The 16,310-nt window shown below is 48.2% G+C and overlaps 1 protein-coding gene across 2 annotated transcripts in view; it reads right to left on the reverse strand.

Moving 5' to 3' along the window:
- gria1a (glutamate receptor, ionotropic, AMPA 1a) overlaps positions 1 to 16,310 on the reverse strand; it is a 252,731-nt gene that overhangs the window by 131,525 nt on the left and 104,896 nt on the right. For both annotated transcript variants that reach the window (XM_055888385.1, XM_055888384.1), the window contains exon 3: positions 8,191 to 8,430. In XM_055888385.1, coding sequence (XP_055744360.1) covers positions 8,191 to 8,430 — 240 coding nt within the window. The remainder of the gene's footprint in view (positions 1 to 8,190; positions 8,431 to 16,310) is intronic.

Here is a 16,310-nt window from a genome sequence, read left to right on the forward strand (position 1 = left end):
AGGGCCGGCCCCAGGCATAAGCTTTTCTTGTTTTTTGGAACTCAGGTGGGGTCTTAGCTTACTACTGAGTGTTAGAATAGTAGAATACACCAGGTGCAATTTCACAATGTGTTTGTGCATCAGCAGTTTTTCTCTTGTTATGTCAGTCACTGACAGTCACTCAGTTAGACCATGTCAGCTAACATATATTAGATTAGTCAATTAGTCTAGCCAGCTATCTAAACTTGTAGTAATCATGGCCGAATACTAACCGGGCACGCAGTACACATGCCCAGGGGCCCTGACGTCCAGAGGGTCCCCATTGATTTTGTTCGTAATTCTCACTCAGATATCATATTAACATGCCATAAGTCATTAAGAAATGTGTAGAATTGCAGGAAATTATCTGTAAAACTAAAACTAAATGCTGTCTTCCCCATGGCAAAAATGTGTTATAAAAATGCAACATTTTCTAAATGGCCCATGGCAAAATGTGTAGAATTGCATGAATTGAAATGTAAACTTTTCTCTCCTTCGTCAAGAGGGGGGCCACTAAAATGTTTTGCCCAGAGGTGGGGGCCCCACAACCAAAGCTCAAGGCTCAAGGCTAGGGCTGGCCCTGCACACACACGCACACACCCAGACATCCACGCAAATGCACAGACCCTCAGAGGCACCAATTACACCCAGACCACTCCATTAAGCTGTCCCCATAGGCTAAAAGCATCTAAAGCATAATGGAGGAACAGGCTACGAGCATCATGGGAGAACACACAGGGACAGGAAATAAGACGCGATTAGGGAATGCATCGATCATGGCTGTAGATAAAGAGTGTGGGAGCCACACACAAACACACAGTATCATGTTAGACCAATCAGAATCCTCCTGGGAGGGGAGAGACAGTTGTTCCAGGAGGTAAACCAAGCTTTTACAAGCAGCAGAGCGGTCATTACTGAACCAAATAATAAATTACACCAATTACATTATAAGCTAAGCTAATATTCCACCCAGCCAATCACAACTACACTAGAGAGAATAATCAGAAATTGCATTTTTGTATGCAATCACTATTCTTGATGAGGATGTCTGATGCATACATATGACCCTCTTTACATATTTCACATGCCATATTTGCAGCAGGGCTGTTGGTGTGTCTATCTAGTCAGAGTTATGGTGAAAGGTGATGGATGTCTGACTGTCTAACTAGTCAGAGTTATGGTGAAAGGTGATGGATGTCTGGCTGTCTAACTAGTCAGAGTTATGGTGAAAGGTGATGGATGTCTGACTGTCTAACTAGTCAGAGTTATGGTGAAAGGTGATGGATGTCTGGCTGTCTAACTAGTCAGAGTTATGGTGAAAGGTGATGGATGTCTGGCTGTCTAACTAGTCAGAGTTATGGTGAAAGGTGATGGATGTCTGGCTGTCTAACTAGTCAGAGTTATGGTGAAAGGTGATGGATGTCCGGCTGTCTAACTAGTCAGAGTTATGGTGAAAGGTGATGGATGTCTGGCTGTCTAACTAGTCAGAGTTATGGTGAAAGGTGATGGATGTCTGGCTGTCTAACTAGTCAGAGTTATGGTGAAAGGTGATGGATACCTGCCTGTCTAACTAGTCAGAGTTATGGTGAAAGGTGATGGATGTCTGGCTGTCTAACTAGTCAGAGTTATGGTGAAAGGTGATGGATGTCTGGCTGTCTAACTAGTCAGAGTTATGGTGAAAGGTGATGGATGTCTGGCTGTCTAACTAGTCAGAGTTATGGTGAAAGGTGATAGATGTCTGGCTGTCTAACTAGTCAGAGTTATGGTGAAAGGTGATGGATGTCTGGCTGTCTAACTAGTCAGAGTTATGGTGAAAGGTGATGGATGTCCGGCTGTCTAACTAGTCAGAGTTATGGTGAAAGGTGATGGATGTCCGGCTGTCTAACTAGTCAGAGTTATGGTGAAAGGTGATGGATGTCTGGCTGTCTAACTAGTCAGAGTTATGGTGAAAGGTGATGGATGTCTGACTGTCTAACTAGTCAGAGTTATGGTGAAAGGTGATGGATGTCTGGCTGTCTAACTAGTCAGAGTTATGGTGAAAGGTGATGGATGTCTGGCTGTCTAACTAGTCAGAGTTATGGTGAAAGGTGATGGATGTCTGGCTGTCTAACTAGTCAGAGTTATGGTGAAAGGTGATAGATGTCTGACTGTCTAACTAGTCCGTTATGGTGAAAGGTGATGGATGTCTGGCTGTCTAACTAGTCAGAGTTATGGTGAAAGGTGATAGATGTCTGACTGTCTAACTAGTCAGAGTTATGGTGAAAGGTGATGGATGTCTGGCTGTCTAACTAGTCAGAGTTATGGTGAAAGGTGATGGATGTCCGGCTGTCTAACTAGTCAGAGTTATGGTGAAAGGTGATGGATGTCTGGCTGTCTAACTAGTCAGAGTTATGGTGAAAGGTGATGGATGTCTGGCTGTCTAACTAGTCAGAGTTATGGTGAAAGGTGATGGATGTCTGACTGTCTAACTAGTCAGAGTTATGGTGAAAGGTGATGGATGTCTGGCTGTCTAACTAGTCAGAGTTATGGTGAAAGGTGATAGATGTCTGGCTCCGTTGGATGGTTTAGAGGACAGGTTGAGATTAAGGGGGTTTGTGACACTTGATATCTCAACTTGGATGTCGTCCCATCACCTCAAGCTTCGACAAGACGGAGCTTCTCTTCCTCCCGGGCAAGGTCTGCCCGCTAAAAGATCTCTCCATCATGGTTGACAACTCCACAGTGTCTCCCTCCCAGAGTGCATGCTCCACAGCATCTGCAACTCGCTGTTGGCTAGGCTCCCCGCTTGTGCCATCAAACCCCTGCAGAACGCTGCAGCCCGCCTGGTTTTCTCATATCACCCTGCTCCTCCACACACTCCACTGGCTTCCAGTCAAAGCTCACATCTACTACACGGCCATGGTACTTACAAGAGGAACTGCCCCTCCCTACCTTCAAGCTATGCTCAAACCCTACACCCCAACCTGAGCACTCTGTTCTGCCACATCAGGTCTCTTGGCCCTCCCACCCCTACTGGAGGGCAGCTCCCACTCAGCCCAGTCAAAGCTCTTCTCTGTCCCAGCACCCCAATGGTGGAACCAGCTTCCCCCTGAAGCTAGAACAGCAGAGTCCCTGCCCATCTTCTGAAAACATCTGAAACCCTACCTCTTCAAACAGTACCTTAAATAATCCCCCTCCTCGCCTGAACCAGCACTTGCTCTTTACCCCCCCCCCCCCCCCCCCCTTCTAGCTCTGACTCTACTGGTAGCTACTTTATTGAGGAAAAATGTACTTACTATGACAGATATGTGTTTGTCCCCCCTGGTTCTCTTCAGATGACGGCACTAACTGTAAGTAGCTCTGGAGAAGTGTCTGCTAAACGACTAAAATGTCATGCAAATTTACTACAAACAGATGCTGCCTTGAGCCACCCGATCTACACTATTCATGGTGCATGTCTTGTCTTTATGTCAGGGTCGATACCTACATGACAACTGGAGATTCATAGCAATTTACTACGGCTCAAACGGATGAATATAAATCACAAAATCTGAATGAAAAACTAAGAAGTAGAGGAATAGTGTGGCTTTAGTTCAGTGGGCTAATACAGTCCTATTGTGTTCAGAAGACCTGGTTTCAAACCCAGCAGTCAGTCACAAACTATTGATTGCTATGTACAGGAGAGAACACCATAAAGGGAGCTTCTACTTTCAGGACCTCTGTCAACTCCTCTGTTTCAGAGTGGTTCGTTTCAGGACCATGGCCAACTCCTCTGTTTCAGAGTGGTTAGTTTCAGGACCATGGCCAACTCCTCTGTTTCAGAGTGGTTAGTTTCAGGACCTTGGCCAACTCCTCTGTTTCAGAGTGGTTAGTTTCAGGACCTTGGCCAACTCCTCTGTTTCAGAGTGGTTAGTTTCAGGACCTTGGCCAACTCCTCTGTTTCAGAGTGGTTCGTTTCAGGACCATGGCCAACTCCTCTGTTTCAGAGTGGTTAGTTTCAGGACCATGGTCAACTCCTCTGTTTCAGAGTGGTTCGTTTCAGGACCATGGCCAACTCCTCTGTTTCAGAGTGGTTAGTTTCAGAACCACTGTGAACTCCTCTGTTTCAAGCTATAGTTTCAGACAGAAAACACTATATTTTCCTGCTCAACTTTCTGTTGGAATCTGGCCCTCATAAGTACTAACTTGACTAACACATGGAGGTAACGACACGTGGGAGAAGAGAGCAGGGAGAGCGAGAGGGTAGTGAGAGCAGGGAGAGCAAGAAAAAATGAGCAGAGCGAGAGAGAGAGCAGAGCGAGAGAGAGAAGAGAGAGAGAGCAGAGAGAGAGCAGGGGGAGAGAGAGCAAGAGAGAGCGAGAGAGGGAAGAGAGAGAGTGAGAGAGAGAGCGAGAGAGCAAGAGAGGGAGAGAGCGAGAAAGGGGAGAGAGAGAGGAGAGAGAGAGACAAGAGAGAGAGAGTAAGTGAGAGAGTGAGGGAGAGCGAGTGTGAGAGAGAGGGAGAGAGAGAGAGCGAGGGAGAGCGAGGGAGAGAATATTAACTTTTTTGAAGGACCATTTTGGGAATATAATTTATGAGGGTTTTAATGGACTTTTACATTTCTTTAGTTACCGACAGTTCCTTAATAGCACCTCTACACAGGTGTTATCTTGGGTTTTAATGGACTTTTACATTTCTTTAGTTACCGACAGTTCCTTAATAGCACCTCTACACAGGTGTTATCTTGGGTTTTAATGGACTTTTACATTTCTTTAGTTACCGACAGTTCCTTAATAGCACCTCTACACAGGTGTTATCTTGGGTTTTAATGGACTTTTACATTTCTTTAGTTACCGACAGTTCCTTAATAGCACCTCTACACAGGTGTTATCTTGGGTTTTAATGGACTTTTACATTTCTTTAGTTACCGACAGTTCCTTAATGGCACCTCTACACAGGTGTTATCTTGGGTGAAAATAGTATTAAAATCCCTGCGACTGCAAGAAAATGGCAACACTCAGAGAGATGTATCTCTGCTTTCACTCGTTTTGCTTCCCTATTCCCTGTATTGTGCTACTTTAGGACATAGGGTGCCATTTGGGACGCAGACCATCTCTCCAGTTAAAGCACTTAAAAAGTCATATTTGTAAAGAGAAGATGTAATATGTATTAGACCATAAAGCTTTTTGGGCTGAGTAGACAGATGGTAATATGAAATAAACAAAGAGTGTTTTTGAATGCCAAGGTGCTGAAATGTGACCAACAAGAAATACCTGCATGAACACACAGAATGTACAGGTATACATAAATGTATGGCTACGTAAATCTCTCCCCTAGGCATTCAACTTTAATCCACATCCAGCCCTACATACCAAAGGATGGAGAATCTCCCAATCAGCATAGCAAGGAGGCAGAGCCCCCCTGGGGACTAAACACAGACTGCTTTCATCTACTCTGACAAAGATGCCTGTCTGCTTATCTCTATTTAGCCCTGTGATAAGGAACAAAGTGCCATCTACAACGACCTGAAGACCTGCAGGCACACAGACACACACACACACAGACACGCGAACGCAGGCCTCCCGGGTGGCTCAGTGGTCTAGGGCACTGCATCGCAGTGCTAACTGCGCCACCAGAGTCTCTGGGTTCGCGCCCAGGCTGGGCTGGGTTCGCGCCCAGGCTCTGTCGCAGCCGGCCGCAACCGGGAGGTTCGTGGGGCGACGCACAATTGGCATAGCGTCGTGAGGGTTTGGCCGGTAGGGATATCCTTGTCTCAGTATGTAAAATGTAATAAAATGTATGCACTCTACTGTAAGTCGCTCTGGATAAGAGCGTCTGCTAAATGACTAAAATGTAAAATGTACACACCATACCAGAAGAAACACACACACTATAATCGCACAAGCACGGGTTTTTCTTACAGGCTTAAAATAACCCTTTGGACACACAGCTGGAGAATAGTATCCAGGCAACAGGAGGAACTATGGATGAGGATATGGATTCCAGAACCCTCCATTCCATCACTCAATTACTACAGCGGGGGGGGGGGGGGGGGGGGTTAATGACCATACACACACGTACATACACACCACACATACACACACACACATAAACCCACACAACAACATACAAACAGCAGGGTTTATGGCCCTGCAGTCTCTCACTGGCCGATGAAGGGATCATTGGACATGAGTAGTTGCTCTAACTATCATGGCTACTATGCATCACAAGGTCCAATCTCCTCTGTCACAGTCCTGTTATGTGTCCAGACAGACTGACAGAGTGACAGTTTACCAAGGTCTCACAGTGGTCATTAATCTGCCTTTATTTCAAAGTGTGACATCACTCAGCAGTCACAACACACACGCGCACACGCGCGCACACGCACACGCACACGCACGCACACACACACACACACACACACACACACACACACACACACACACACACACACACACACAGCCAGCTTACACAGAGTTTAGTGTAGCTTGACAGTTATGCTCTGAAACACTAAACACCTTGGACAGATGGCACAGCATTGTGGGTAGGCTATAGCTGATTGGCTACGGATGGACTGGGAGGGGAGAAGGGGAGGAGGGGAGATGAGGCGAGAGAGGGGGAGGGACGGAGGTAAAACACACCTGGTGTGGACAGGTGCATCATTTTTTTCTACGGGTGTGTTTGCACTGAAAAGCAAGCAACTAAAACATCTGCTTTTCAAATACCCTGACACAGGCAGTGTGACCTGAAATTAGAGATGTAGACACGTTCAACTCTCTCCTCCGTGTGATACAGTATATCCTTATTTCTGTGTTTGTGTTGTCTGTCCCTGTGTGACTCTCTTATTCCTCTCTCAGTCTGTGTCTGGTCGATATGTCTGTGTGAGTGTTGACTGTCCCTGTGTGACTCTCTTCTTCCTCCCTCAGTCTGTGTCTGGTCGATATGTCTGTGTGAGTGTTGACTGTCCCTGTGTGACTCTCTTCTTCCTCCCTCAGTCTGTGTCTGGTCGATATGTCTGTGTGAGTGTTGACTGTCCCTGTGTGACTCTCTTCTTCCTCCCTCAGTCTGTGTCTGGTCGATATGTCTGTGTGAGTGTTGACTGTCCCTGTGTGACTCTCTTCTTCCTCCCTCAGTCTGTGTCTGGTCGATATGTCTGTGTGAGTGTTGACTGTCCCTGTGTGACTCTCTTCTTCCTCCCTCAGTCTGTGTCTGGTCGATATGTCTGTGTGAGTGCTGACTGTCCCTGTGTGACTCTCTTCTTCCTCCCTCAGTCTGTGTCTGGTCGATATGTCTGTGTGAGTGTTGACTGTCCCTGTGTGACTCTCTTCTTCCTCTCTCAGTCTGTGTCTAGTCTATATGTCTGTGTGAGTGTTGACTGTCCCTGTGCAGGTGCTTCCTAGAGTCGTGGCTGAAAAGGCTTTTCATTGTGAAAGGACACAATGGCTACTCCTGACCCCTCCGCTGTCACCATGGCAATCAGTGAATGACTAACTGTGGTTGGTATGACGACTGATGTCTTGCACAAGACCTTTGAGAATTGTGTTGTGTGCTCGAGGTGTTTTAGTTGCTTGCTTCTCCCCTCCCAGTCCGTCCTTGTGATGTATGTGCGTACGTAGGTTTGTGTGTGTCTGTGTGTGTGTCCAACGTTCTCTAGCGAGCAGCTTTTACAGGTTCATGTTCCATTTCTAAAGCTATTCCTGCAACTCACCTGGAGCGTCATACCCTGTGACCCAGCGATCCTACCAAACCTCCAGCAACTCCCCCGTCTATTAGCCTGGATAGTCAGCTGAATATCACTACCGTGTCACTTGGTCTCCTTGACAACCTTGACAAACCAGCCAGTGGTAGTGCTTTATGGTAATGTCGTGGTCCTCTGTAGCTCAGCTGGTACAGCTTGCAGCGCCAGGTAATCGGTTCGATTAGCGGGACCACCCATACATAAAAAATGATGACCGTATGCCTGTATGTTTCTGCTAAATGGTATATGTTCTGTTATGTCTTATATTTGTGCACCATTGTGATGTTGATATGCCCTTTTAGGGCCAACCAGAACTCTACTGAGCCGGTACTGATATTTCCCTTTACATTGTCCTTTTCAGCATGGTCCCAGCAACTATGTTGACAGAAGAACCAGGCCAACCCAGTACAGCTATTCATTCACATGCAGACACTATTTAGTGAATACATCATTTGACCTTTGACCCCTCTACTCACCAGAGTCAGAACTGTACATGTAGACGAACTTGGTCCATCCGTAGTGGTCTATGACCCCCACCAGAGTGTCCTGTAGCTCGGGTCTCAGCTGGATCACAAACTGGTTGGCCGTCTCGATGGGGAAGGAAGGCGTGACGAAACACACGTGCAGCGCCCCGCAGAACGACATCAGCATATTGACCGTCTTCCTGTCGTAGAGGCCAATGATGGCATAGACACCTTTAGAGAACTGGGAACAGACTGGGGGGAAGGAGAGTGGGAAGACGCAGAGTGAGAGAGGGAGGTGGAGAGGGGGTGGCGAGAGAAAAGGAGAGGGGGGGAGTGAGGGGGAAGGGATGAGGGAGGGCGAGGAGGAGGGAGAGGGGGTGATGAGAGAAAAGGAGAGAGGGAGAGGAGGGGGGGTGGGAGGGGGAAGGGATGAGGGAGGGTGAGGAGGAGGGAGAGGGGGGAGGAGAGAGGGGGGGAGAGGAGGGGGAGGGGGAGGAGAGGAGTGAGGGAGAGTGGGTAAGAGAGGAGGGGGGAGGGAGGGGGGAGGAAGAGGGTGGGAGAGAAGGAGGGGGGAGGGGAGAGATGATATTGTTAAACTTTCTCGTATTAAGATTCACATTTTCAAAACCTGTTGATTGAAAACAAAATGTTACATTGCAAGATAAATTCTGCAGATTAGGGTAACTGTAAGTACCATGGTAGCATGATGGGCATTCTGTCTACTGTGAGAGGTGGTACATGGTGAAGAATCGACACGGGGAGAGGAGCGATGAATCAATGCATCCTCTGGGTTCCACTGACATGTCAGTGCTCAAGATTCCCCGAGTCAATGATTCCTCTGGGCTCTCTCAATTCAATTCAAGGGGCGATATTGGCATGGAAAACAAATCTTTACTACATCACATCTCTATCTCTGCTATCTCTGCTCTCTTTCCACTCCACTACAACACATCTCTATCTCTGCTATCTATGCTCTCTTTCCACTCCACTACAACACATCTCTATCTCTGCTATCTCTGCTCTCTTTCCACTCCACTACAACACATCTCTATCTCTGCTATCTCTGCTCTCTTTCCACTACAGTACAACACATCTCTGTCTCTCCTTTCTTTCCACTCCACTACAACACATCTCTATCTCTGCTCTCTTTCCACTCCACTACAACACATCTCTATCTCTGCTATCTCTGCTCTCTTTCCACTCCACTACAACACATCTCTATCTCTACTCTCTTTCCACTACAGTACAACACATCTCTATCTCTGCTCTCTTTCCACTCCACTACAACACATCTCTATCTCTGCTATCTCTGCTCTCTTTCCACTACAGTACAACACATCTCTGTATCTGCTATCTCTGTTCTCTTTCCACTCCACTACAACACATTTCTATCTCTGCTATCTCTGCTCTGGCAGTGTGCTGCTCTCTTTGCCCTCTCAGGTCTGGCCTACTCTGGTCTGGTCTGGGACTGGGTTATTTTCTGCTACGCCTTGTCTGTGGGTAGGCCAGGCCTCATGTTCCTCTGTATTCACCCAACAGATTGAGTCTCCAGCCTGTTCAACCTGTTCAAAGCCTAAGGCCAGATTATAGAGAGGAGAGGGGCCGAGGAGAGGGAGCAAGGGGAGAGGCCAAGGGGAAGGGCCGAGGGGAGGGGCCGAGAGAGAAAGTGGAGGGAACAGACAGAGATGGCCGTTACCCAGTAGGCCTGCCCACCTGTAGAAAGAACAGCATTCTCCAGGCCACGTGTGTGTGTGTGTGTGTGTGTGTGTGTGTGTGTGTGTGTGTGTGTGTGTGTGTGTGTGTGTGTTCCAAATGCATGGCGACTCACCCTACGTAGAGCGCTCCCTGAAATAGACTAGCCTACTTGCACCTGGACACTCAGAAACAGTAACAGACGACTCCCATGGTCACACTGAAAAAGTACACTAGTACACGTGATGCTCTGCTATTAATTCCCTCTCTCTTGTAAATGTCATGTTTCTACTGCCATTTTGTAAGGCAAGATTACTGCACCACCACCTCAACAGAAAGCCAATGGAAGATTTGGTTTCACCATTCAACCATTCACACTCTTCATCTCTTCTGGTATGATGACCTGATTTAAAAAATATATATTGTCACGACTATCAACGAAGGTGGCTCCCCTTCCAGTTCCGGTGGCGCTCGGGGGTCGTCGTCACCGGTCTACTAGCTGCCACCGATCCCTTTTTCCCCTTTTCGTTTAGTTTGGTCTAATTGGTTTCACCTGCTCCTTGTTTGGGGTTTTGGGTTGGGGTTATTTAAGTTCAGGTGGCCCGCCTGTGTTTGTGCGGGCGTGTTTGCTGTTTTTAGTACAGGAGTGTCCTTTCATTTATTTTCCGATGTTCAGCGTGTGTACCGGTGGTGTACATTTTGGAGTGTTTTACGCCTGTGTTCGGCGTCACCCTCTTTTGCTGTGATTGTTTCCGGAATAAATGTTTTTTTCCCGAATCCTCTGCTCTCTGTGCCTGACTCCACACCTATCACTCTTCGAAGCCTGACCGAAGCCCGCACCAGCTATGGAGTCAGCAGGAGCAGCGACCACCCCTCTCCCAACGATGGAGGAGCGTGTCCTTCATCATACGTCCATCCTCCATCGCATCGGATCGGCGATGGATCAGATGATGGAGAGGATGAACCGATGGGAGAGGAGTGGTCTCCCTACTTTCCCTCCAACCCTCCCACCTACAACGCTACAACCTCCTCCAGCGGTATCCGGAACCAGCGCACTGCGTATTGCGCCTCCGAAAGAGTACGATGGAGCGGCGGCGGGGTGCCAGGGATTCTTGCTACAACTCAAGCTTTACCTGGCCACCGTTCGGCCGACTCCTTCGGACGAGAAGAGCGTGAGCGTCCTCGTCTCTTGCTTGACGGGTAGAGCTCTGGAGTGGGCCAATGCCGTTTGGAACGGGCCCGACTCGGGGAGGGGCCACTACCCGGAGTTCACCCGCCGCTTCCGGGCCGTGTTCGATCACCCTCAGGGCCGAGGGCCGAGCGGCGGGTGAGAGACTGTTCCATCTCAGGCAGGGGACGAGGAGTGCGCAGGACTTCGCGCTGGAGTTCCGGACCTTGGCCGCTGGAGCAGGGTGGAACGACAGGGCCCTGAAAGACCATTACAGGTGTAGCCTGAGAGAGGACGTGCGCAGGGTGCTGGCTTGTCGGGACACTACGCTCAGTTTGGATGAGCTCATAGATCTGTCGATCAGACTGGACAATCTGCTTGCTGCTCGCAGACGTTCTGAAAGGGTCCTGTCTGTTCCACCTCCTGGCCCTTCTGCTCCCATACCGATGGAGTTAGGGGGGGCCGCATCGAGGGAGACCGGAGGAGGAGGCTCCTCCTGCACCAGTTGTGGCCGAAGAGGGCACACTTTCGGTCGGTGCTGGAGGAGTCCATCTGGGAGTCGAGATGGCAGGCAGAACACTCCTCGGTCACCTCAGGTGAGTCAGCACCACACTCATCCAGAGCTTCCTGATGGTCACATGTTTTTATTCATTTGTTTCCTTAAATTTTCTCCTTCTCTCAAGCATAAGGCGCTAGTCGATTCAGGCGCAGCTGTGAACTTTATAGATCGCGGACTCGCCCAGAGGTTGAGGATTCCGTTAGTACAGATAGATCCCCCCTTCCCCGTGCACTCCTTAGATAGCCAACCATTAGGGTCAGGGCTGGTCAGGGAGGCCACGGTTCCACTGGAAATGATTACGCAGGGGGATCATAAGGAGCTGATTAGACTGTTCCTTATCGATTCACCTGCATTTCCGGTGGTGCTGGGGGTTCCCTGGCTGGCTAGTCACAATCCTAGGATTTCGTGGAGACAGGGAGCTCTCCAGGGGTGGTCTGAGGAGTGTTCAGGCAGGTGTGTAGGAGTTTCCATCGGTGCTACGACGGTGGAGAGTCCAGACCAGGTTTCCGCTGTGCGCATTCACGCTGAGTATGCCAAATTGGCTACTGTAAGAAGAAGGCGACCCAATTACCACCCGATCGACAGGGGGATTGCGCGATAAACCTCCAGGTAAACGCTGCACTGCCCAAAAGTCACGTGTAGCCATTGTCCCAGGAGGAGACGTTGGCTATGGAGACATATGTCCCGGAAGCTCTGGGACAGGGGTACATTCGGCCCTCCATGTCACCCGTCTCCTCGAGTTTCTTTCTCGTGAAGAAAAAGGAGGGAGGTCTGCGTCCGTGCATTGATTAACTGGTGTACATTTTGGAGTGTTTTACGCCAGTGTTCGGCGTCACCCTCTTTCGCTGTGATTGTTTCCGGAATAAATGTTTTTTCCCGAATCCTCTGCTCTCTGCGCCTGACTCCACACCTATCACTCTTCGAAGCCTGACATATATACATTTTTATTTCACCTTTATTTGACCAGGTAGGCCAGTTGAGCACAAGTTCTCATTTACAATTGCGACCTGGCCAAGGATAAAGCAAAGCAGTTCGTCACATACAATAACACGGAGTACAAAAATACAATACAGTACAAAAATAAGTCTATATACAATGTGCGCAAATGAGGTGAGATAAGGGCGGTAAAGGCCATGGTGGCGAAGTAAATAAAATATAGCAAGTAAAAGACTGGAATGGTAGATTTGCAGTGGAAGAATGTGCAAAGTAGAGAGAAATAATGTTGTGCAAAGGAGCAAAATAAGCCTCTCGTTTTAACAATAAATTATCAAGGTCACCCCCTCTCCTAGGGAGGGTGACATGTTTGATGCCAATATAACGCAGAGACAAAATCGAGTGGTTTGCTCTCAAAAATGTTTTCTTGCCTAACATCAGTATTTGGAAATGGTATGTTGATGATATTTTTGTTCTATGGAGGGGTGATGCAAAACAGCTCCAGGCGTTCCATGCTTTTCTTAACTCTTGTTCTGAACATCTGAGATTTACTATGCAATCTGATACACGTCAAATCAGTTTTCTTGATCTTCTGATCTTGTGTGAAAATAATGTTCTATACACTGATCTTTACAGGAAACCTACTGATTGTAACAGTTTGTTGAGGGCTGACAGTTGTCACCCACTTCCCTTGAAAATAGTTTGCACTACAGCCAATTCTGTCCAATCAAAAGAATTAGCAAAAAACATTCAGATTTCGACAGAAATATGGCTGAGACGCAAAGTAAATTCAAGGAGAGGGGGTACAAAAATGATCAGATTAATATTGCCACTGAGAAAATTCTAAACAAAAAGAGACATGACCTTTTTGATGATAGTCTCGGTAATGTGTTTTCTGACCTTCCCTTGGTCGTATTCTCAAGGGGCAGAAATCTCAGAGACCAATTGGTACACTCTGATTTACCACCCCAAGATATTCCTGAACAACGTCTATTTGCGCCCCCACTGGATGGAAATTACAAGTGTAATGGCTCAATGCAATGGTACTTATAAATGTACATCCTTCAAACACCCACAAACAGGAAAACAGATCTCAATCAAAGGTGTTATCACGTGCTCCACTGAGGCAGTTAATAGGTAATACCTAATAGGTGTTCCTCTCCGCTGGCCAGCACCTCGCCTGAGTCTACTGCTCCAGTTATAGGGCTTAGAGACAGCAGAACCAGTACCAAACCCTTAAAGACAGCAGGACCAGTACAGTACCAAACCCTTAGAGACAGCAGGACCAGTACCAAACCCTTAGAGACAGCAGAACCAGTACCAAACCCTTAGAGAGCAGGACCAGTACAGTACCAAACCCTTAGAGACAGCAGGACCAGTACCAAACCCTTAGAGACAGCAGGACCAGTACCAAACGCTTAGAGACAGCAGGACCAGTACAGTACCAAACCCTTACAGACAGTAGGACCAGTACCAAACCCTTAGAGACAGCAGGATCAGTACCAAACCCTTAGAGAGCAGGACCAGTACCAAACCCTTAGAGACAGCAGGACCAGTACCAAACCCTTAGAGACAGCAGGACCAGTACCAAACCGTTAGAGACAGCAGGACCAGTACCAAACGCTTAGAGACAGCAGGAACAGTACCAAACGCTTTGAGACAGCAGGACCAGTACAGTACCAAACCCTTAGAGAGAGCAGGACCAGTACCAAACCCTTAGAGACAGCAGGACCAGTAACAAACCCTTAGAGACAGCAGGACCAGTAACAAACCCTTAGAGACAGCAGGACCAGTACCAAACGCTTAGTGACAGCGGGACCAGTACCAAACCCTTAGAGGCAGCGGGACCAGTACCAAACCCTTAGAGACAGCGGGACCAGTACCAAACCCTTAGAGACAGCAGGACCAGTACCAAACGCTTAGAGACAGCAGGACCAGTACAGTACCAAACCCTTAGAGACAGCAGGACCAGTACCAAACCCTTAGAGACAGCTGGAACAGTACCAAACCCTTAGAGACAGCAGGACCAGTACCAAACCATTAGAGACAGCAGGACCAGTACAGTACCAAACCGTTAGAGACAGCAGAACCAGTACCAAAACCTTAGAGACAGCAGGACCAGTACCAAACGCTTAGAGACAGCAGGACCAGTACCAAACCCTCAGAGACAGCAGGACTAGTACCAAACCCTCAGAGACAGCAGGATCAGTAATAAACCCTTAGAGACAGCAGGACCAGTACAGTACCAAACCCTTAGAGACAGCAGGACCAGTACCAAACCCTTACAGACAGCAGGACCAGTACCAAACCCTTACAGACAGCAGGACCAGTACCAAACCCTTAGAGACAGCAGGACCAGTACCAAACCCTTACAGACAGCAGGACCCGTACCAAACCCTTAGAGACAGCAGGACCAGTACAGTACCAAACCCTTAGAGACAACAGGACCAGTACCAAACCCTTAGAGACAGCAGGACCAGTACCAAACCCTTAGAGACAGCAGGACCAGTACCATACCAAACCCTTAGAGACAGCAGGACCAGTACCAAACGCTTAGAGACAGCAGGACCAGTACCAAACCCTTAGAGACAGAAGGACCAGTACTTAACCAAACCCTTAGAGACAGCAGGACCAGTACCAAACCCTTAGAGACAGCAAGACCAGTACCAAACCCTTAGAGACAGAAGGACCAGTACTTAACCAAACCCTTAGAGACAGCAGGACCAGTACCAAACCCTTAGAGACAGCAGGACCAGTACATAACACTTAGAGACAGCAACACCAGCAAGAAACCCTTAGAGACAGCAGGACCAGTACCAAACGCTTAGAGACAGCAGGACCAGTACCAAACGCTTTGAGACAGCAGGACCAGTACCAAACCCTTAGAGACAGCAAGATCAGTACCAAACCCTTAGAGACAGCAGGACCAGTACCAAACGCTCAGAGACAGCAGGACCAGTACCAAACCCTCAGAGACAGCAGGACCAATACCTAACGCTTAGAGACAGCAGGACCAGTACAGTACCAAACCCTTAGAGAGAGCAGGACCAGTACAAAACCCTTAGAGAAAGCAGGACCAGTACCAAACGCTTAGAGACAGCAGGACCAGTACCAAACCTTCAGAGACAGCAGGACCAGTACCAAACGCTTAGAGACAGCAGGACCAGTACCAAACCCTTAGAGACAGCAGGACCAGTACCAAACCCTTAGAGACAGCAGGACCAGTACCAAACCCTTAGAGACAGCAGGACCAGTACCATACCAAACCCTTAGAGACAGCAGGACCAGTACCAAACCCTTAGAGACAGCAGGACCAGTACAGTACCAAACCCTTACAGACAGTAGGACCAGTACCAAACCCTTAGAGACAGCAGGATCAGTACCAAACCCTTAGAGAGCAGGACCAGTACCAAACCCTTAGAGACAGCAGGACCAGTACCAAACCGTTAGAGACAGCAGGACCAGTACAGTACCAAACCGTTAGAGACAGCAGAACCAGTACCAAAACCTTAGAGACAGCAGGACCAGTACCAAACGCTTAGAGACAGCAGGAACAGTACCAAACGCTTTGAGACAGCAGGACCAGTACAGTACCAAACCCTTAGAGAGAGCAGGACCAGTACCAAACCCTTAGAGACAGCAGGACCAGTACCAAACCCTTAGAGACAGCAGGACCAGTACCAAACCCTTAGAGACAGCAGGACCAGTAACAAACCCTTAGAGACAGCAGGACCAGTACCAAACGCTTAGTGACAGCGGGACCAGTACCAAACCCTTAGA

The sequence above is a fragment of the Salvelinus fontinalis genome, chromosome 29 (genome assembly GCF_029448725.1).
Source record: "Salvelinus fontinalis isolate EN_2023a chromosome 29, ASM2944872v1, whole genome shotgun sequence".
NCBI classification, from domain to species: domain Eukaryota; kingdom Metazoa; phylum Chordata; class Actinopteri; order Salmoniformes; family Salmonidae; genus Salvelinus; species Salvelinus fontinalis.